The sequence below is a fragment of the Parambassis ranga genome, chromosome 17 (genome assembly GCF_900634625.1).
Source record: "Parambassis ranga chromosome 17, fParRan2.1, whole genome shotgun sequence".
Classification (NCBI taxonomy): domain Eukaryota; kingdom Metazoa; phylum Chordata; class Actinopteri; family Ambassidae; genus Parambassis; species Parambassis ranga.
The window spans coordinates 1,472,665-1,494,991 of record NC_041037.1 but is presented as its reverse complement, the minus strand read 5'-3'; the positions used below and the strand labels follow the sequence as shown (position 1 = coordinate 1,494,991).

Below are 22,327 nucleotides of genomic sequence, written 5' to 3'. Positions count from 1 at the left end.
TCACACATTAATTGCCAGAGCTGACAACAGAATGCAAAATGAACGCTTCAAATGACCTCTTCGGCTTGAAGCCTCCACTTTTAAGGAGACTAATGAGACTGGAGGATTTTTATATAAAACTCTTGCCCCAGAGCAGCTTCAATCCATACCTCATCACCCATTAGCGCTAATATGACTCACTGATGAACTCCACTTGATTAGAAGGATGATGATGTAGTGCAGAGAAGGTGCAGTCAAACTGCTGCAGCTGAGATCAGAGCTGAGTATGTTATGTAATACCACGGTGCACCGCCACCCCCTGTAGAGCATGACTCATTACACACACTCAGACACAGAAATTCAGCATGCACCAGTGTGTGTGTGTATATCATTGACAATATGACCACTCAAAATACCATTTTTCACATCAGTCACATTTTGTTATGTTTGTGACACTGGCAGACAACCTGTTTTCCACTTCAGCTCTGAGTTTGTTATTACCATGAGTGCCCTTGAGCAGATCAACTGATCCCTCTCAGCTCTGACCTCCGCTGAAAAATGCAGTCTAAAAAACATCGACTCAAGAAGTGAAGTGAATGTACATTTGAGATGATTCACTGGAAATAAAACACAGGAGCTTACAGTAAACACACCTGCTCACACATGCTCCAGCAGTGATGTCAGGGGCTTCACAGGTGTAGCGTCACGAGTCACAGTCCAGTCTTCACTGTATATGTGAGTTCTGGGGAAATTACATCACCCACCTGTAAGTCACCTCACACTGTCTGGGAAGTTTGAAAATGATGTAAGAGTCTTTCCAGGCCTCTGTCTGCCAGAGTAGATTCACCTTTTGGAAACATTAAAAAGCCCGACTGGGTATAAATCATTTTTAAAGGACTTTTTTTTTCTTATGGTGGAATGTATTTTCTCTGGTCGTGTTTAATGTGAACATTAAAATTTGATTTTGTTTGAGTATGGTAGTAGAATTTAAAGCTTTTTTAACTATGACATTGGATTTCATGCTATGTCCTCTATTTGGAGAAGGAAACTGTTGCCTGAGTGTGTGTGTGTGTGTCTTCTGTTATTAGATGTGATATATAATACTCAGGGTTTCCCTTTGAATTAATTTCCAGAAGTTATATACTGAGGTGAATGTAATTATTTTGGCTCAGAGGATGTGAGATCACAATGATAAGTGATTGAATATTCACTATACAGTATTGTGCTATTAATTGTAATCAATCAATCAATCTTTAGTACTTTTTATACAAGTAACACAAAGTGCATTCCTGGGACTGTGGAACCTTCTCATTATAGTAAAATAATAAAAGGAGATAAAAAGCAGAGGCAATAAATAGACGAGATAAACCGTAAAAGAGAGAAATTACTGCAACATACATGCAATGAAAGTATAAAGCTGCTGCCCTCAGGTCGTCTGGTTAGCTGTTCTACAGACAACGGTCGTAGTGACAAAATGATGCATCGATGTGGGTTTTGGGAATAGTTAAGGCCAGTACCAGAGGACCTAAGGGGGTCTAATGCATTTGTAAGATAACATCAACTCTGATAAATAAGAAGAATCAAGACCATCAAGAGCTTTATAAACCAACAAAAGGATCTAAAACAGAGCCTTGGGGTACACCACACGTCGTTCAGTAGCTCTGTAGGCATTTGATTTTGTGTAGTTTTATTTCCAGTTTAGAAGCAAACTTTTAAAATCAGTCGTTCACCCTTGACATTGCGGTGTGCTAAAAGGTGTAGCTTGTGAAGAGGATCCTTGATCTCAGTGGGATTAACCTAGATTCACTCAGAGACCTGAAATGGGTACGTCAGGGAGTCACTGCCAAAGGAACTGTTTTGGTAACCTGCCAAGACAGGTAACAGTAAAAAAATAAAAGAAACTTTGACAACATATAGCTGCAGCTTTAGTTTCGATAAAGTGATTTTTAAAATACATAATAAAATGTTTTTAATATAGCGTTTTTCACAGCCCCGGTGCACAGCTAGCAGGAACATCATGCACTCTCCATACCAGCAGGGGCAGTAGTCTGTATTCATCATTCAAACGTGAAGACAGGAGAAGTACTCTAGGATATAAAATCTTTCAGCAAAGTATGTAAGTACTAGTCCCTCCTTAGTCCAGTTTAAAATCTCAGTCCTTTCTGTGCTCTAGGTCGTAGGTCTTGTTCAGGCTGGGAAGGCTGGTGAGTTTTCTATAGTTCTTCCTATTGCTGAGGAGCCAGCCCTTCAAAGAGAGAGAAAAAGGTCTGACTGAGCACCTGGTCCGAGCAGGAAGCAGCTGGAGAGTCCTGATTACTCTGCGGACACACACACAAACATACACTCCCTCATACACAATGCCTGGGACAGGTTAGCTTTCAGTGAAATTACAGAGACCGTACAGTTATTAATCACACATATACACATAAAGGTCGTCTCTCTCACTGTAATGCACGCACAAATATATATGAACATACAACATACGTGGCAGATGCTTCGTGTCTTTAGAGGGTGGAGGAGGGGGGAGACCCTGGCCTGTGGCTTACATTGCTGGCTGCAACCAGAGGGGCTTTCCTGTGTGTGTGTGTGTGAAGCTGCTGTGGTTATAGTTCTGCAGTGTGTGCTTGTCCAGAGGTTATATTAAAGCAAGGTGGGCATGGAAACCCGGTGTGGTGTGCCAGAGAAATGAGCGACCACACCCCTCCTCTGTCTGTGTGGATGACGCAGCGCCGGTCTTACCTCATGATGCCCGTTTTTAACAGACACCTCTGGAACATGACTCAGAGACACAGTCAACAACATCCAGGCATGCAACAACTTTTATTTCTTATTAACTTGATTGAATGTTTTATCCTAAAAATGGCATAAATGTACTCGTCAGCACTGATCTAGCTTGTTTTATTCAACCGATAATTGATTAAATTGAACAGGATGGGTGAGCTTAAGAATCACATTTCCACTGTCAGGTGCATTTTTTTCTCAAAAAAGCAACAATCCCACAACATTTTTGTCCACCTCAGGAGGAAAGAAAATATGTGACTGTCCCTTTAAGTGGGCTGACTCTCTCTCTCCCTCTCTGCAGCTGCTCACCATGTTAAAGTCTGGTCACATCTAGTAGCAGACAGGCAGCTTTAGTGATGTAGCCTATACTCTTCTGTTTGGCTGTCACACACACACACACTCACACACAGTGGGGTAATTGTCTGTTAGGGGTTTGGCAGAGATCCCATGCTGCACAGCTGCACTGGTTCAATACACACACACACACTAAGCGACCTAGCTGCAGTCTTGTCATACAGTCTGTTTCGCTCTTTCTTTTGTCAGAACGAATCATAAATAAAGTCGTTTTTCATTCATGTCTAGTAGAAGTGAGTGCTTGCTCAGCTGGAGGACTTAATCATCATGTCTGTATTTAATTGTTGGTGGCAATCAGTCACTACTTATCTGTTGTCTTCCACCATTCAATTTAAAAATGTGCCAAGTCAGGCTGATTTGTGCTTCTAGCCATGCTAACAAAGTAAATCAACAGATGGCTGTGGGCACATTTCACCAGTGTGGTGATGATGGTCTTTCTATAACGCCTCTGTGAGGTTTGTGGTTTCAGTGTGTGACGATTAAAATGTGTGTATCCTGTAATTTGGCAATTTGATGAAGTTGTCAATATGTCATTGGCGAATTTTAACAAAACAGATCTCTTCTCTCTGCCGTCATAAAACATGGCTAGAGCTGTAAGGTCCTCACAGCATGGTCAGAAGAAAAGAGTGTGCAGTAATGTCCTGTACCAGTCATCTGCTCTATGGCTAATTAGCAAATGTTAGCATGGTCATATTTACTAACTGACACAAAGATTGTGGTTTATCTTCTACCTGTTAAACATCATCATCGATGGTCATGCTGGACCTACGTGCAGCCTCACAGAGCCACTAACATAGCTGCAGACTCTTCCTGTCATCATAAGGCACATGCAGACTGATAGTAGTCTATTCCAGGCTTCCCCCCCTCCCCCCTCTTTTCTCACTGCAAAGCAGTTGACCTTTGACCCAGATACCGGGCCATGTGGTCCAGTCGAGGTTGTGTTGTGGTGTGTCAGGGAGCACATGATTTCCTCCCCACGGTCACGTGTCCTGATGTGCTGTCTGATGTGAACGCTGCGGAAATCAGATGCTGTGCCGCTGTGTTAGGGGAACATGCTGTATCAAAGCAGTTTGTAGGTATTGAGGTGTAGTTTTGCTTTATTTCCTGCGATGTTTATTGAGCTGAGGTTTGTTTACCATTAGTACTGCTTTCTCACTCTTATTGCAGTTTTTTTAGTTTTTTAATTTCACGAGGACTACATAAACAAAGGTTAGGGCCAATAAAGTTGGAGGACAGGATATTATAAATTCTATCCTCCGACTCTGTTAAAGCTTCCTTAGTTTTGATTGAGGGGAAATTTCATCCTGCTAACAATGAAAAGTCTCTTTTTTTATTATTCACTGATGTATGCTCGGCTTCCTTTGACTAAATATCAAGCTTGATAAAAAGAAAAGGTGAAAAATCAGAGCATGTAAATAATTAGGCAGAAAAAGGTGCTAAAGAAAAAGCCTAAATCAACATAAGTTGGGAGCAGTAATGAAGGGGGGCTGTTATGAAACAGATTCTTAATCAGAGAGACGGATGGCAGGAAGGGAGGAATGCTTTTGTCTAGACTTCCCTCTTCCTCTTATAGCAGGCCTCTCCTCCAGATGGAGGATTAACAGTTCATTTGAGGCATTGTCATGATGATGTGGACAGGTCTCTCTCCCTCTCTCTCCTACACAGCAGCTCTCTCTACTTTACCTATTGTCTTTTCTGTCTTTCCTGCTCTGTGCTGCCCCCTGTCTGTGGCCATGCTAACTGCACCCCCACAAAAAGAGAATGTAAAACATTAGAAGAGCATAGAAACCCCCTGGATCAGTTGTATTCAGGATGTGCTGCTCCCACCGTGTTTAGGTTCTCACTCAGACCAGTAGTTCTCCTGAGGTAACTATCTCGAGTTCAATACTCCGAAAAATCCTGAGCTCTAATGAAATTGAACCACACACAGCATGTCTGCTAACCTGATCAGTCTGTAATCAAATCCAGAGGGGAAAAGAGAGGAAGAGAGGTCTAATGTTGAGTTCAGCTTTCACACGAAGGAGGGCTGCTTGTTTTTTCAGGTTTTGAGTTGTCATGTTCTGGCAGAAACGTGTGGATGTGTAATGTATGTAGGGATGAGACTCATCTGTTAAAACACCACGTTATGATGTGGAGAGTTACATGAGAGAAACTGTCTCCTCACACAAGTAAAATAAACATATACATGTCTTACTTAATTAAACACACCACAGTCCGTCCCTGTGCTGCCGAGGTTGATTCCATTTTTTGTAGCACATGGACCATTGTGTAGGATGCCTGAGCTTTTATTTAGTGCCGTCTCCAGTATTCTGGAGCTCAGCTGGTTGCTCTTCCCTCCAGCCAGCACTGTTAAGATTAACTCACCAGTGTGCAACAGGCAGCCGCTGGTGTGTGTGTGTGTGTGTGTGTGTGTGTGTGTGTGTGTGGAGCAGACACAAGCTGTTTATCTGTACAGAGTGGAGACCTTTCTATTATTGGAACTGCCACGAGCCTGTCTGGTTAATAATGTGTGTGTTTTTTGTCTGAATGACGGAAGACTTGTTGACTTTTAGGAACTTGTTGCCTGCAGTATGGGCTGTGTTTGAGCTGACATGCAGTGTAGATATTAATCTGCATCATGCCCAATCTACAGTCGGTCACTGCAGTAACCAGGGAGTCAAATATTGATGATCAGCTGAGTGTGATGAGTTTCTAAGGAAGCAGCTGAGGTCAAGTAGTCTGTTGCAAGCTTTTAATGATATTTACGTTTGTTTATCTTGACCGTAGAGCTGAATCACTCAACTGATCGCCTTATTAAATCATAATGATCTATTTAAATTGATTGATGGAAGCATAACCTGAGCACATTTAGATCATTTTGTTATTGTCAACACTTATGATCCGTGTAACCAAACGCTTTGCACAACAGGCTATGATAAGTTTTGAGAAGTTGCAACTGATCCACAACAGCAATGACATCATCGCTGTCAAAATGGCTTCCTGTTATATTTGTGAAGAGGTTATCAGTTGAAGGTGCCAGTTCATGTGAATAGGGAGGCACAAACTTATCAATCAGATGTTTGTTGTTTTGTAATCAATAGAAACGGTCCTTCACTGTGGTGGTAATTGATCATAGCTATGATAGAAAGTGTAAGTTATGTTAATGTCATCCTTCAGCTTGTTTTGTATCACTGATCAGTGCTCCTGCAAATAGTAATAATACTCTGCTCTTCCTGCACCCTCGCCCAGCCTCTCGCATCGATCCAGACTTCCATCGACCCTTATCTTTGCATTCTCTGCTCGTCTGTCTGGAACAGTGACAGAATCATCTCCACATCACTCCTGGAGGGTGGTGTGTTTGTTAAAAGTCTATGTGTGTTCAGCGTGTGTCACAGGCTGTATGTAGGTGGGTGTAATTCAGTCTGCACTGTGTGTGTGTGCAGAGGTGTGAGCGGTTAACGGTGCTACCTGAACTGCACACATCTACACAGAGCTTGCCTTGTGGTTTGAGACCTCTGTGTGTGTGTGTGTGGTGGGTGTGCACCTGTCACCTGTGAACAAACAGCCTGAGCTTTCCTCCTCATTAGGTGTTTTCAGCACCTCTGCCAAGATGTACAGCCTCCCTGCGGAGCGCGTACACACACACACTTTTGTTCACTCATATATACATTTTTCACTCACACACAGGCACACATGCTGACAGTAAAAAAGCAATTATAGCATCAGGCTCATCATCACTTGCACCTCCATGCTCCTGCATGCAGCTAAACACACACACACACACACTCACACTCCTTCCTGTTAGTTCATTCACACTAGTCCTCTTGGTCCATTTTTCACACTGAGCTCCCATTAAGAGGCCGTACCCCACAGACAAACTCTCTGACTGCAGCACAGTGTAAAATAGATTTGCTTTCTGAGGCTGATAAACAGGTGATTATTTTTCCTGTTGGCTGTTTTGTCTGTGTGTGAAGGCAGAAATGAATCTCAAGTTTGAGATCCTCGTGTACAGTAGCAGAGACTGTATATTAAGATGGACAACATGACAGCTGCTACATTTTTACAGAGATGGTTTTTTAGCCCACTGATCTGTGTTCATATGCTCATTTTTTCATACGTTTGTATTGAATACATTTTTATTGGACATAAAAGGAGGAAGCGGAGTCGCCTTTAACAGAGCAGCCGAGCTTTTTGTTTTGGAGGTGGAGGTAGATAAGTGTTTGAGCAGAGATGCAGCTTCACCTCTCAACCTCTACATGTCACACTCTGGTTCCAAGATGGCGTCTTTTTCCAACGTGGCAGTGACCATGCACAAGATATTTTGGCCTCTCAGCTGTTTTGCCATAGATAGGCACACATAAAAGCATGTTTTCCATGCAGCTCAAATGCAGAATGACTCACACACTGATTAGCAAACACGGCGCTGGGATTGTGAGGAAGTAGATTATAAGTACCGCCATCTTTTTTCCTCCGCAGTGACAAACTTCAACAATGGCTTGGAGGCCAGTTCAGACTCTGACGACGAGGACAAGCTACACATTGTGGAGGAGGACAGCCTGCAGGAGCCAGAGGTTGCCAGCGCTGACGGGACCACGGCGCCAGAGAGCCATGACGACACCGAAACAGTATTACCGCACAACGGCTCCTGGAATGGAGGTAAGACGCAGCGAAAGGGTGTGTTAGTACATGTGTTTTCATATCAGCAGAAGACTTGGCAGCTCTGATGTATATTTGTCTGTCTTAAGACTAGACATATCAGGATGGATCTTCTTCTTATCTCTTAATCTGTGGAGGTTTAGCAGAGCAGGTTGGCTGTTTCTCAGCAGTGCCCTCTTTCAGATTCACACAGTAACACAACTCATCTGGGAGCTGTGGTGGTGCACCCACTGTTTCCATGCAGATCTTCAGCCAAACAAGTTAAACTTTTACTCAGCTGCACATTGGAAGGAGTCATTCAGGGAGATTATTCTCTTTTAATTGCACAGTTTTTCCCACCAGGGTTGTGCTGACAAATGTGCAGTAAAGGCCGATGATCTCCAGACACAGAGCAACACATTCTCTGTGCACTGTTGTGCACATGTGCTGCATCAGTTTAAGCACGACCACAGTGCATTTTTCAGTCCTCGCTTCTTAATTGAACGATGCTAACCAAGGTGCACGCACTGTAAAAACCCACAAACTAAGCATTCTGCTGGTGAGACGTGAGTCAGCTGAACACAATCACAGCTCGGTGCAGTGTGACATTTTCAGATCAACAGAGAAGCGATCAGAAGGCCGAGAGGTTCATAGCAACAAGAGCACGCAAACAGAGAAATGTGAGGCGACCCGAGAGTGACACAGAAGGAGAGAGAAGGAGGGAAAGTAATCACATCTAAGGAGTAGTCACGCTTTGGTAGTGCATAATCTAGCCGGCGGTCACGCAGAGTTTTTCAGGTATAATCTCCAGCTCTCACAAGCAACAAACTTTAGTAAATCCCACACATCCCCTCACAATACAGCACTCTGCCCAGCGGCTGTTCTTCACAGACAGCATGTGCTCGATTATCCCTGCTTGCACCAAACCTACCAGTAAAAAAGGACCTCTTAACCCTCTGAGGCACAGGTAGTTTTTGCCCAGTGAGCTATTTTTTCGCTGCAGTACAAAGCCGTGCACCTCAGTCCAAGCCATTATTTTATTGCTGTATCATGTTTTACGTTCTACTCTTATCTCTCTTGGCGTCTCTGCTCTGCTCTTTGTAACTGTAGCCTGTGGACACACTGGATAGTTGTTGAATTTTTGTCACAGGATTGATGATGACAAGTAAGTCAATCATGGCTTCCTAGTTGCACTGAGGAATGCAGAATGTTTGTGGTCAGACAATTTAAAAATTCAAGCAGTACCTGAAACTTTAAGCCGAACTCTTACATCACTGTTTGTTTTTCTGCCTTGAATCATGCAGGGATTCACAGGTATCAGGACACACCTAAAATCTGATCGTACCGCCTGACTGCAGCCAAGATTTGGTTAGATCCATCTTGCAGTGTAGTGTGCAGTGATCTGGTGATAATGCTGGTGATTTAGAGCTCAGTAGTATGAGACTGTTTGGTGTGTACCTGCTCTCTCTTTGATCAGATTAGTTCATCCTCCTCTCGGCCTCAGGGAACGCCCGCTCGCCTGCACAGCCAGATGTTCTTCTCTTTCTGTCTCTCACTTATAGATGTGCAACATCACATTGGAAATGTTAATCTAACTACGACTCGCACTCACACAGGCTTTCTCTCTTACTGCTAAATTAAATCTCCCCCTCTCCATCCTGGTCTGATAAAACACAGACGAGCTTCATCATCACTTCTTGTCATCTCTGTACTCTGGCTGCTCACTGTCAGAAATGTTTTCATGTTTGTCAATGCATTCTCTTTGTAGATTATTTAATCCTTTGCCACGTACATATGCTTAATAATTTAGAAGTGGATATTATTATTATTATGACCACACTGCCTGTTTGGTGCCTGAGCTCGTCTGTTTTGATGGCAGCTCTTTGTAGAAAACAACAGTCTGTGTTTCAGTCAGATGTCGTCCAGCATCATCATCCACGTTAGCTGCTGTGTGATTTCTGCACAGCTGCTCTGATACTACTTTCACTTCTTTTATGAAACTCACTAGATGCTTCATTGACTCAATAAGCCATCTAGTGGTTAAAAGTGGTATTACTCAAAGGTATGTTCCATACCTGTTATTGGCACCAATCTTTATAAATGTATTCCTTCAAACACATTTGTTTCAAAGTGTTAGTGGTGAAATAGACCCATCCTAACTTTATTTGGCACTTATTTGTTTTAACCTTCTGGGGCCTGCTGTGTTCTACAGCCTTATTTTTGTAACATATCTGTAACATATTTGTCAAACATACCTGTTATGTATTATCACAGTTATTCTGCAGGAAAATATAAAAGAAAACAGAAAATCAATTTCATTGAATTAAAAACAATTATTATTAATAGAAAAATCACTTGGAAAATAATACAGAAGGCTCCGCATGCTTTAGACATTTAACTTCACATTTCCACAACCTCAAGGTGTTTTTCACACTGATCTGTACGACAACTGTAGAAGGATATTCCTCTATACTGAGGCTCCACAAATGCACAAATCTGCAAAAAAGTTCCTCTAAAAATCAGGCACGCCTCCCACTGCACCGTCTGTGCTTCCATGGAGAGCAGTCTGCCCCACTTCATCTGCTCTGAATGCATCCAACAACTTGTTCAACTTTCTGTCAGCTGTTTTGGAACCATGTTGCACTCCTTTGACTGCTCTGATATGTTTTATTTGCCGTACTGATCTTTGCTCCTTTACTTTCCTGCCACCACCTCTCTGCTCAGGTGTGCAGGGCCTACTCAAAGGAAACATGGCTTCCAGGTTGCACCGAAGAACGCAGAATTTCTCTGATTTATTGGATGTTTCCATGGCTTACACTTCTTTAAGCACATGTTAAATAGAGAGAGAGAGAGAAATAAATGTTAAGTTTGACAGATGACATGGTTTGTGTCCCAGAGTGACTCCTCTTTGTCCACACATGAGTTTGTATAATTGCACACACTTACTATTTAAAGGACAGGAGTGATGACTGGGATGTTGGAGAAATAATAGCACTGTAATGAGTTCCTTCATTACCACTGCTGGGACAGAGCCGGCTGTGGGGAGCTGAGTCAGCTTCTTGTTCGCCTTTGTAGACGGTTTCTCTGCGCTCTGCGTCTACTTGAAGACTGAAGGACGGGTTTAGTCCTGCAGGTTGCTTCACATCTGCTTTCTAAAACACAGCTGGGCCTCATGTTGCTTATCAATCAACTTCCTGCTGCCCTTCCTCCCTATCAACCTGTTAATAGCTTCAGAACTTTCACCAGCTGCAGAAAGCGAAGACAGAAATAGACTTTTTGGAGGCCGTCCGTCTCTCGTTTCACTTCCACACAGCATGAAAAAGCTCTTTATAAAACTCTTACATTTAAACCCTGATGTAAGTAAGTTTGCCGGATCAGCGCTTACCCTCGCTAGCACATGTTTCAAAAATGCAAACAAAAACAGCAAAAGAACTACGAGATTTAACAAGCAGAGGCAGAACCAAGTCTGCATTCAGCAGCGCAGGTTGATTGGCTCGTGTTTACACCTATTCTCAATGCCCTTCTAATCCTCGATTCCCCACAAACAGCTCAGCCTACGCAAGCATCTGCCTTCATCTCAACAGCAGTTAGTTGCAGCCAGGCAGGAAATACTAAAAACCATGGAGACGGAGAGAATGTGACACTCAGAGATACTGCTCTCAAGGCTTGTTTCATTGTTGCTGAATAAAGCCTTACATGGTGTGAGCAGCGCTCACGAGTGCTGCTCACTCTCCGGCGCTTTGTTTCTCTCCCTCTCTGCGCTCCTCTGCATTCTCTCCACTCTTCTACAGTCAGTGATCCCTTTTTATTTCTTTGTATTTTTCTGCCAGGTTCTCGTCTCGCCCTCGTTTGCCTCCTGTTAGGTATCCAGCTACAGATACTATATGAAAGCCTCTCCTCAGTGTTTGAAGGCTGGATGCTGCTCAGGCTTTGGATATTATTAATTATCCCTTAAAGCTTCGCTGAGCCTGTTGTTGTTTAGTAAACCTCAACATTAGCACTACTTCTTTACTTATTTGGCACAACTTTCCGAACTTCATCGTCACCCCGTCAACACCAGTTTGGATGTTTTTTGTTGATACTGATCTGATTGTCGCTCTGCCTACGTCACATGCTTCCTTTTCTGATTGGTTGTAGGTCCATTTAAATACCAGACTACTTTTTGTATATGATGAAAGCTGCATGTATGTCCCTCTGGAATAAAAACATATGAATCATGCATTTTAACTTTAACTGCAAAAAAATCAGAGCTGTAAAAACACGTGACCACACATTCAAACACACCACTGTGTGATGTTTAAACAGGGCAGTAAGGTTTTTAACGGCTGTTTTGACAGCTTTTATTGACAGTTAATCACAAAATGTTACAAACTTGTTCGGCTGAAACACAGGGCAGTGACATATCAAAGATTAATGACACTAAATAAAAGTTTTTTTTCATTCATTTTCATGGCAGCATTTTTATTGTCGTCCTTATTCCTGGAAACTCACCACCCGTCAGTTCATGTTATGGATTAATATTTTGGAAGTTGTTCTTATCTTGTTCTTAGACTTGTATTCTCTCTGATCGTTGTTGATGCTGTTTGGACTCTTTGCTCTTTATTTCCAATTTTGCTTGTAGACTTTTTGGTCCAGATTTCTGAGCTATGTCAAATATGCAGCGTTCTTGACCCTTGGCCGTTCCTGTCAGGTGCTTTACATGGTTACACTGAGAAAGGGAAGACTTGGGAGTTCAAATGAGAGCATTTAACCCGACAAATGTTATATATTTGCTGTTAACAGAGGCACATAATCAGATCGTTCCTGGGAAATACTAAAGGCAAAGTCTGAACAGTCCTAATAGTGAATAGTGAGTTAAATTGTGGACTCATAGCGATACCTGTTGTGTTTCAGCTGCACCTGCAGTAGAAACCAGCCCACTAACTCCTTTAGAAAAACATTAACAAACCAGGAAGGAGTAAGATTTCAGCGCATGTGGAGGAGCTCTGACGCTGTTGGAGGGAAGTCATGGAAAAGTCCTGAAATGTTGCAGCTCCGTAGAGCCGCAGTGGGACCCCTTCAAAGGCTTCACGTGATATTTTTGGATTGTCTGACTTGCACTCCTTTCTCTGAGATGAGAGGAAAACGCAGGGAGAGCAGCCGGTGTCGAATCGGTCCTCCGCTGAGAGATTAGTGTGGGCTGCTCCCCCTGCAGTCTGGGCCGCACTGCAGCTCCAATCCATCCTGCCTTATAAATTCAGCACAGACTCACTGTGACAGGTTCTGGCAAGGTACACGAGTGTGCGGTGTGCGTATAGAGAGTGCATGAGCCTGTGAATAACTCTGCGGGCGTAAGTGTGTGTGTGTGTGTGTGCACCACATGATTTCCTGTTTTCATTCCATTCTGATATTCCGTGTGTGTGTGTGTGTTGTGGAGTCCTGGTCGTCATTACTGCATGGCTTTTTGTGAGGCATTAAGTGTAATTGTAGAGTGTGGTGGGAAAATATGCAGAGAGGTATATTAAGTGCGAGGGGGAGGAGAAGGAGGGATGGAGAGAGAGAGGTGGAAGGGGGAGGAAGGAATAGAGAGGGAGGCAGAGAGAGAGAGAGAGAGAGAGAGAGAGAGGGAAGCAAGCGAGGAGGAGGAGGAGGAGGAGGAAGCATGTCACAGTTTACAGGACATGTGAAAGCAACATGCATCCATACCTGTGGTGTCATGTCGTCATGTTGATTAAAGACTCTGAGGTCTGCACCAGTTATATCTGATTGGCAGTGATGCAAACATGCCACGCACAAAGTCTAAACGCTTAGACCTGCACTGATGTCAGTGTATGGTCTTCAGTCTGCAGGCTCACATTTTCAAACCTTTCATCTTAACCGCTGTTATTTATACACCCGGAATAACAAGTCTAGAGTTTTACACTGACGCGTTTCTCAGCTGAAAGCCACGCTGCAGGTGATGAATGCTGCCTGTTAATCAAACACACAGGAAGTCAGTCACTCATGTAAAAATGTGTGTATATATACATCTTAATGTTTCTTCAGTGTTTGATGAGATACATTCTTTGTTGACAGCAAAGCCAACGCTCTGTTTTATTTTTTTTTTTGAATGGTAAAAAAGCAGAAGAGCCAACACAGGGAATGTTCTCAGGTTTGGAAGGCTGAGTGTGGACAGATTTAAGAGCTGCTCTCGCTTTTTGTTTCTCTTCCTCTCTTGTTTTTTCCACTTTTTCCTCTTAAAGCGACAAAGTGTTCAGCTATATAAGTAAAGCAGAGAGATAAGAAGAAAGGTAGAAATGAGGATCAGGAGGAAAAGAAGACAAAGGAATGAGCAGAGAGAGGTGGAGAAGGAAGCCTGAAAGGTGGAGGAGCGTGTCTCAGAGGGGGAAGGAGAGATTTGGAAAGCCTTTGGATGAGATCATGGGAAGCTAAGACCTGTGTGTTTAAAATGAGGCTTAACAGGGCTCGGCCTGGGCCCGCCTCCTCTTTATGAAGACACACACACACACACACACACAGCTGCACCTGTCCCTGACACGGCTCAGCAGGAAGAGGCGTGGCTGCTTACATCATCCTCGTCTCTGTTTAAAATGCCTGATCTCCATGGTAACATCAGTCACAGTCTCACCTCAGTGCTCGTTCTTATCAGTGTTTTTATACACACAGAAGTGAAGCAGCTTCTCTGCCTCAGTTCCTTTTCTACTGTTGTTAAAGTATAAAACACAACAGCCGAGCTTATCGAGCCAGCAGTCATCACGGCAGCAGGTCGTCCCCTGGGAGTGATGAAATCCTGATTAGAGCACCGAGCAACAAACACTACAGATAAGAACGTTTATTTACAACAGGCAGCAGACAGAAGTTGTTATCGATCAAGATTAAAACTTCTGAGATTAAAAGAAGAGGATGGAGCTACACAAGCATATCAGTGCAACTATGTAGCATTAGCTTTAGCATCACTTGATTTAAAAGCTTAGTTTGACTTTAAAGGAATTTCCAACCATTTTCTAAGACAAAGTCACAAGAGTTATATGTTATATTGGTGATAGGACTTAAAGTGGCTCATGGGAAATGTAGGCTGTTTGCTGTACAGTTTGTAATCGTCTACTTATTTCTGCTTTCCCTACTTCTACTTCCCTGTGCTTTACAGCATGTGGCTGAAGTCATCATACTAAATCTTGATAACGCAGAAAAACAAAACAAAACAGGCACGTCGAATGAATCAGACTCAATGTTCTGAGTCCAAAATTACAGCACCTGTTGCTGCCTACAAGTCACTTTCATGCATTTGACTAGATATACGCTTCCAGTTATGTACTCAAAGGTTGGAAAAACACAGGTTTTTGGTGGGAAAATTAATTTCTGTCTTTGGATGAGAGAAGTAGCCGGATTGGTCAGACTGTCAGTGTGACACCGACATGTCTGGGTCACTTTTCCTCCTGTGCCACATTTTGCATCAAGCCGCGGGCTGTAATTATTCTTTTTAAGTCTCATTATGCACACGGAGAAACACAAACGGTCTGCTGCACAGCAGACCAGCTGTTCCACGTGAACTCAGACATCACTAACAGATCTTATCAGCACAGTTCAGCTGCTGCAGTGACAGATGAGCTGGATGAAGCTGTGTTCAGAATTAAGGAAATAGGAAGCACAGGTTCGAAGCAGATGCTAATCCACAGGTTGTGACTTTCTGCATGATAGAATGCTTGTTTTAATAAGTTATTTACTGCTTGACGTCAAGTCATCTGGCGCTCTCTAGTGGTGATCCTAGAAAACAACATATGGTCCTGCTGGTTCAGTTATTGTGGATATTCATTATTATTACCTTTTCTGCTGCTCAAAGAATCTAAACTTTGTGTGTCTGTGTGTTTCAGTGAAGGAGGAGTGTGTGTCAGAAGAAGAGGAAGACGAGGTGGTGAAGGACACTCTAGTGGAGGAGATTCTCCAGCAGGGAGACACAGCCATCATCTATCCTGAAGCTCCCGAAGATGAGCAGAGTCCTGTGGAGACAGGAGGCGCAGATGAGAACGGTAACACACCAGTGCTGTTACAATGAGGTCGCCTCATAGTTCACACATTTTTACACACAACACAACACAAACACATAATCACACATAAATCAGTCGTAGTCTGGCTGGTCAAAAAGCTTCCGGATCCTCAGATTTGGCAAAGCGAAGTATGACTTTTTAGCAAACACTTCAGATGAGTTTAGAGGCAGATGAACGATGGCAGAATTTCAGCACCATCCAGCACAGCCTCACTCTCCCTGCTCTCTCCACCACAGGCACGCCCGACTCCTTCTCACAGCTGCACACTTGCCCCTACTGCTCCAGGGGCTACAAACGCAACGCCTCGCTAAAGGAACACATCAAGTACCGCCACGAGACCAGCGAGGATAACTACAGCTGCTCGCACTGCAGCTACACCTTCACCTACCGCTCGCAGCTGGAGAGGCACATGAGCCACCACAGAGGCAACAGGGAGCAGGTAACACCTCCGGGCCACAGGGTGTCAGCTTACACAGCACACCGAGGCACAGCACGCCAAACTGCTCTGAAAACGTCCAAACTAATGATTTTATCAGACACATTCAAAATGGACAGTGAAGTTTTGTTTTGCAGATTTTCTCGGTTGTACTTTTTTACTCATTATTCTTGTGAAATATTCCTCTCAAAGAACATTGTAGTTTATGCTACTACAGGGAACATACTGACTTGTGTAAGGCTGCAGACTCTACAGACACACGCTCTTTTGTGTTGCAGCGCCACGTTTCCCAGCTGACAGCAGGATCAGGAGGAACAGGTGGAACCCGCAAGTTTAAGTGTACGGAATGTTCCAAGGCCTTCAAATACAAACACCACCTGAAGGAGCACCTGCGCATTCACAGCGGTGAGCTATTCACACACACACACACACTCTGAGCTGCTGTTCCAAAGTCCAGGCAGGTATCTGTGAGCACTGTTTTTGTTTCAGTCTACATTCTTCACCAGCTAATTTGAGCTTTTCTTCCTAGTTTGTGTGTGAACATTGGATTTGTGTGTTTTTGGAACTTTTCTCTGATTCTTTTTTTTCTCTTTCCGCTCTTTTAGGTGAGAAACCATATGAATGCTCAAACTGCAAGAAGCGATTCTCCCACTCAGGCTCTTACAGCTCCCACATCAGTAGCAAGAAGTGTGTGGGCGCAGCACCCCCCAACGGCGTCGCTCGGACGACGGTGAAGTCCCCGCCGCCGACCCCGCAGACCAGACCTGTTGTCATTGCTCCGGCGCGTGTGATTCTTAAAGAGAAGACTGAAAGCAAACCCCTCCAGGAGCAGCTGCCCGTCACTCAGATCAAATCCGAACCTGTGGAATACGAGTGCAAGCCTGTGATGGCAACACCGGCGACCTCTGCTGGCAGCAACGGAGTAGTGAACGGTGGGGCGGCGCAGCCAGCTGCGGCTCCGGCCGCGGCGCTGCCTCAGGGCGTGGCAATGGTCGTACCGACGGTCGGCCTGATGTCGCCTATCAGTATAAATCTAAATGACTTGCAGAATGTGCTTAAAGTGGCCATGGACGGAAACGTCCTCAGGCAGGTGCTGGGTTCAGCCAACGGCGTGGTGGCACCAGGGAAGCAGGGAATCGTAGTGCAGCAGCCGCAGCAGCAGATCATCAGCCTTCCGGCCTTTGTGGACCACGACGGCACCACGAAGATCATCATCAACTATAGCATCAGCCCAGCAGCTGGCACCACCGCCACGACCCAGCCTGCACCGCTTGTTATCAAAAATAACCCCCCTCCCGCTGTCGCCGCCACAGCTGCTGCAGCCCCCACCCCAACCAAAACTGATAAACCCCAAACCCCAGAGGTGGCTGACCTCACCATCGTCAAGACAGAACCAGAGTCAGTGGCTATCGAAGACATGGAGACAGAGGCAGCCACACAAACACAAACAGCAACTTCAGAATCAGCTCAGATGCCAAAATCCAGCAGCACCAGTACGTGTTTACTATGCGACGACTGTCCCGACAACCTGGAGGCGCTGCATCTCCTCCAACACCGCAAAGCAGCTAATGGCGAGGCCGTCGATTCGGCGGCTCTTGACCCATCATTCGCTGCTCTGCTAAGCGAGGCGGGGGTGACGCTGGATGAGCCGCCCGTGGACGACCTCCTTTCACTCCTCAAGACCTACTTTGCCTCAAACGCCAACCCCAGCGAGGAGGAGCTGAAAAAGATCTCCGAGTCTGTCAGTATTCCAGTGGAGGTGGTCAGGAAGTGGTTCATCAAGATGAAAAACGGGAAAAAGAGCGACTCTGCAGACGTTTTCAGAAAGACTGAAACCACAAATTCCAGCTCAGAAGACACTTTAAATCAGAATGAACAAGAAGAAGAAACCACACAGGAAGCATCCAACAACGCCTCGTTAGACTCTGGCAGCGCCTCCCCGTCAGACTCCACAGCACTCAGCCTCATTAACGGGGACCTTGTCATCATTAAAAGTGAGCCCGAAGACCCAGAAGCCCCGGACTCACAGGCAGAGCCCCTGGACCTCTCTCTCCCTAAACATATCACAGCCGCATTGGAAAACAAAGCAGCCGCGCCGCCTGCCAAGCAGCAGGAGCAGCCCCTGAACCTGACCTGCTTGAGAAAGGAGCAGCTCGGGAGCCGAACCATCTACGTCACCACGCCTCAGACCGGAAGACCTGTCAACATCGTCACTGCCACGCAGCTGCCCACCTTGGTGGCCATTGCTGGTCAGGGAACGGTGGGCACGGTGGGCTGCCTCAGTGCCATCAACACCACAACAAAGCGCACCATCCTCATCCCTCAGCTCACCTACACCTATGCCACTACGGCCGGCAACGCCACTGGAGCCAAGACCGTCGTGCTCAACGGCCATAAGGTTGGTGGTGTTGAATGATCATATAAAGAGCTTTTCACATTAACATGACCTGTTAGGACTCTCTGACTAAATATTCCTGCACATGAAATGAGTTCTTCTTCCGTTTCCAGCCGGAGAAGCGTCCAGAGAGCAACTCCGATGGCGTCTCCACAGCAGAGGAGCAGAACGACTCAGATTCAGCCACGCTCATTAAGAAGCGGCGGCTAGAAAACGGCGTCTACCCCTGTGATCTTTGCTCCAAGGTCTTCCAAAAGGGCAGCTCCCTGCTCAGGCACAAATATGAACACACAGGTATGCCTGACACGCTGGGAAGAATAATATAAAAAAATCAGTCGCGTTTCTGTTTCTGCTTAAAGGTAGCTCTACTCTGCAAGGCTGCGATTTCACATGTGACATCATCTCTCTTTAAATATTCTGTGCTCAGTAACATTTATGAGACACCTGGCCTGTAAACGGCCAGCTCGGAAACAGTTATCAGTATTTATAGAGACGTGGCTGTTGTGGTGAATTAAAAATATATTCTCCCTGAAGCTCCAGCAAGTGTCACCGTGGAATGTGGTTTTATTAACGTCTGTTAGCAGTTATCTGTACACTGCACTACTGTGCACAGGTGTGTGTGTGTGTGTGTGTGTTGCTTCGGCCATGACATCATAAATCTGAACTCAAGCCATACTCACAAATCCGCTGGCTGTGCACTGGTAACATATGAGCTTTGTTAAGTGATTATCCTTCAGGGGATGTTCAGTCAGCAGCTAATTGGTCCGGTGTTATTAAAAACACGTTCCTTTACCTCTTGATTGATTAATACAGCAACAAACCAACATCCCTCATGCCATACCTGACACTTAGCTCATGGTAATTTTATTTTGAACATTTTTTGTGTATCTGCAGGTTTGTGCACACAACCAAAATACAGAAAGTCTTCTGCACTTACTCCCTTTTCCAGAAGGGGGAGACAAAGCTTCTGCAGTAATAACTTCACACTATGTGACCAAAAGTAAATGGACAGCATGAGCAGATTAAGCCGGTCTGTTCTTACAACTTTAGAACATTTCATGAAGATTTATTGGTGGAAGAACTTGACTGTCCTGACCTCATCACCCTGCAAAGGAGTTCATGAATGTTACATGTTAGAGACAGACAGCAGACACATAGGCTGCCCAGACCTTTGTCCATTTAGTGTATGTTAACAGTTTGAGTTTACTCTGTTGGAAAAAGCAGCACATGCTCGTCTCTGACTCTTTGTCGTTTCGTCTGCAGGAAAGCGGCCTCACGAGTGCAACGTCTGCAAGAAGGCTTTCAAACACAAGCACCACCTGATCGAGCACTCGCGGCTGCACTCCGGTGAGAAGCCCTACCAGTGCGACAAGTGCGGGAAGCGTTTCTCCCACTCAGGCTCGTACTCCCAGCACATGAACCACCGCTACTCCTACTGCAAGAAGGACGGCACCAACCTGAGCCCCAGTCCCGGAGGGCAGCGCCGGGCTCAGTCGGAGCTCGGCAGCCCCGGCGCCGGGCCGCAGTCTGACAGCCGGACGACAACTCCGCCTTCTCAACTGGACTCAGACGAGAGGGAGAGCGAGGAAGAGGTCGACGACGAAGATGAGGCCATTTGCATGGATGACATCCGGGTGGTGCAGGTGGACGACGGCGAGTGTGAGATCTACGAGGGTAACTTTGATGATGATGATGATGAGGAGGAGGAGGAGGAGGAGGAGGGAGAGGAGGAAGAGACTGAAAGCGAGAAGGTGGAGGAGTTTGTGTGTGATGTGGTTGAAGTAGAGCTGGGGGACGATCACTTAGAAGAGGCCGAGGCGGAGGAAAAAAACCAAGAGGAGAAGGAACCCGCAAGTGCGGACGCAGACTGTGAAGCAAATACAGACAAAAGCATCAGGGAGGAGTCGGAGTGCACCGAACCAACAGAGGAGGAGGAGAAGGAGGAAGAGGAGGAGACAGACACCAAATGAAGAGAAGGTTCTTCAGGACGGTTCAAATGTGTCGCTCATTGGACGCATCTTGCCATCAGAAGAAAGTCACGGCAGTTGCCTGATCTTAACGGTCCACTACTGTGTACAAAATCCCAGGTGTGCCTGAACTTGAAAAAAGAAAAAAAACAAAACAAGAAAAAACAGACTTTTTATTTGTGAAAAAGAAATATCAGTGTTTCAAGTTGTTTATAGAAGTACAGATTTTAAAGTAGAACTCACCCATCAGCTTGTTAGACTTGTTACTGAGACATCCCAGGTGGTTTTGTTTATTTTCTGTCAGTCAGTGTTACTAATCCTGTTTTAACCTGTAAAGATGAGAAAGATTTCTATACCTTTTTATTGCCAATGAAGTTTCCTAAATCAGTATTTTATTGAGTTCTACGAACAAAAACCTCTGCACTACAGTATTCCTGGTTTACCTATGGATACATGCCTCATGCATCGTATGCCCTTCAGTGTTATATATGTACACTAGCTAGCCAGATGTTGTCTGTGTTAGTGTTAGTCTTTGCTAGCTAGCATTGCTTTTGTTTTCAGTTTGACTGTTAGCCTTAAGGAAAACAAAGTATTCTTGGGGGGAGGGGGGGTTTGTGGACGGGACGGGACGGGGGGAGGGATGAGAACGCGGCTTCTGTACGCCATAACCAAATTTGTCCTATCAGGGAAGGTAGAGTTACGACCTCAAAGCCAGCATCAGGCGCGTCTGTTTCACCGCCCAGCACAGCCTGCAGAGGGTGGGGGTGGGGGGGTGGAGTCACAGACTCCTCCTCTTCCTCCTCCTCCTCCTCCTCTTCGCCGGCTCAGCCGCGGCTCTGAAACGCCTGCGCCTGCTCTTACCAAGCTTCTCCTTATTTTTGGTTGACTTTCAGTCGTCAGTCAGTGTTTCAGTATTATCAGCTTATGTATGAAGTCATACTGTACGTGAAGGATCGGGGCTGTTTCCTGCTCCACCCCAATGCCTCCAGCCTTATGCAAGACCTGTGTGCTGTTAAAAGTGCCATTGAACAGTGTTATTATGATTTCCTCTTCACACATGTAGCCAGTATTATGTCCCTTTGTTACTGACATAAGACCCACGTTGACTAATGTTTGTTGACTTGCACAGAACAGCAGATGTGTCACAACAAATGAGACGGGCTTCCTGTGAAATTTAAACATCCGAGGCCTTTTTTTTTTTTAATGAAGATGAAGAAACAGTTATTATTGGGGTGCCAGAAAATTAACCACAGTTAACATGGGCCCGGTCTGGGGTCATTACAGGTTTACCAAACTGTATTAAACCCTAAAAAAAGGTTAGGTTTACAGATTTAAACTGCACATCCTCACATAGGAGGTGAAGAAGCTCGACAGAGGCATCCAAAGTGTAGTAATTGAAATGTGCACAGTCCAGACTGAGCTTTCCTGTGGATTTAAAATGCCTTTTACCTTTGAGATAATCAGTGTTTCCCCTGAGTAATGCGCCCATTTTTTGAAAATGTTTACATCCCTCCTCGTGCGGGGAGTGTCTGAACTCTGAACTGTGCTCCACCAGGTCGGCTCAGGAAGGAGGAGGAAAAACAAAACGACACATTAGAGGAAGTCTCCTGTGCACTTGTTAATCAAAACAAAAGAAATTGTGGCAAGCTGTCCCGCACTTCAGGTCACAAGCGTTAGTGAATGTGGTCTCTGTTGAAGCGTTTGGACTTGGTTTCACCGAACAGTGTTTATAGTTTTTTGTTGTTTTTTTGTGTGTGTCCTCTGTATGTTTTTGTCA

At 44.9% G+C, this 22,327-nt stretch overlaps 1 protein-coding gene across 1 annotated transcript in view; it reads left to right on the top strand.

Moving 5' to 3' along the window:
- Nucleotides 1-21,138, top strand: part of zeb1a (zinc finger E-box binding homeobox 1a) — a 46,041-nt gene extending 24,903 nt beyond the window's left edge. Inside the window, exons 2-8 of the mRNA XM_028428205.1 lie at nt 7,570-7,749; nt 15,579-15,734; nt 15,989-16,191; nt 16,467-16,593; nt 16,794-18,586; nt 18,697-18,877; nt 19,847-21,138. Of these exons, the coding sequence (XP_028284006.1) occupies nt 7,570-7,749; nt 15,579-15,734; nt 15,989-16,191; nt 16,467-16,593; nt 16,794-18,586; nt 18,697-18,877; nt 19,847-20,553 (3,347 nt within the window). The 3' untranslated portion in view covers nt 20,554-21,138. The remainder of the gene's footprint in view (nt 1-7,569; nt 7,750-15,578; nt 15,735-15,988; nt 16,192-16,466; nt 16,594-16,793; nt 18,587-18,696; nt 18,878-19,846) is intronic.
- The last annotated feature ends 1,189 nt before the right edge of the window (nt 21,139-22,327 follow it).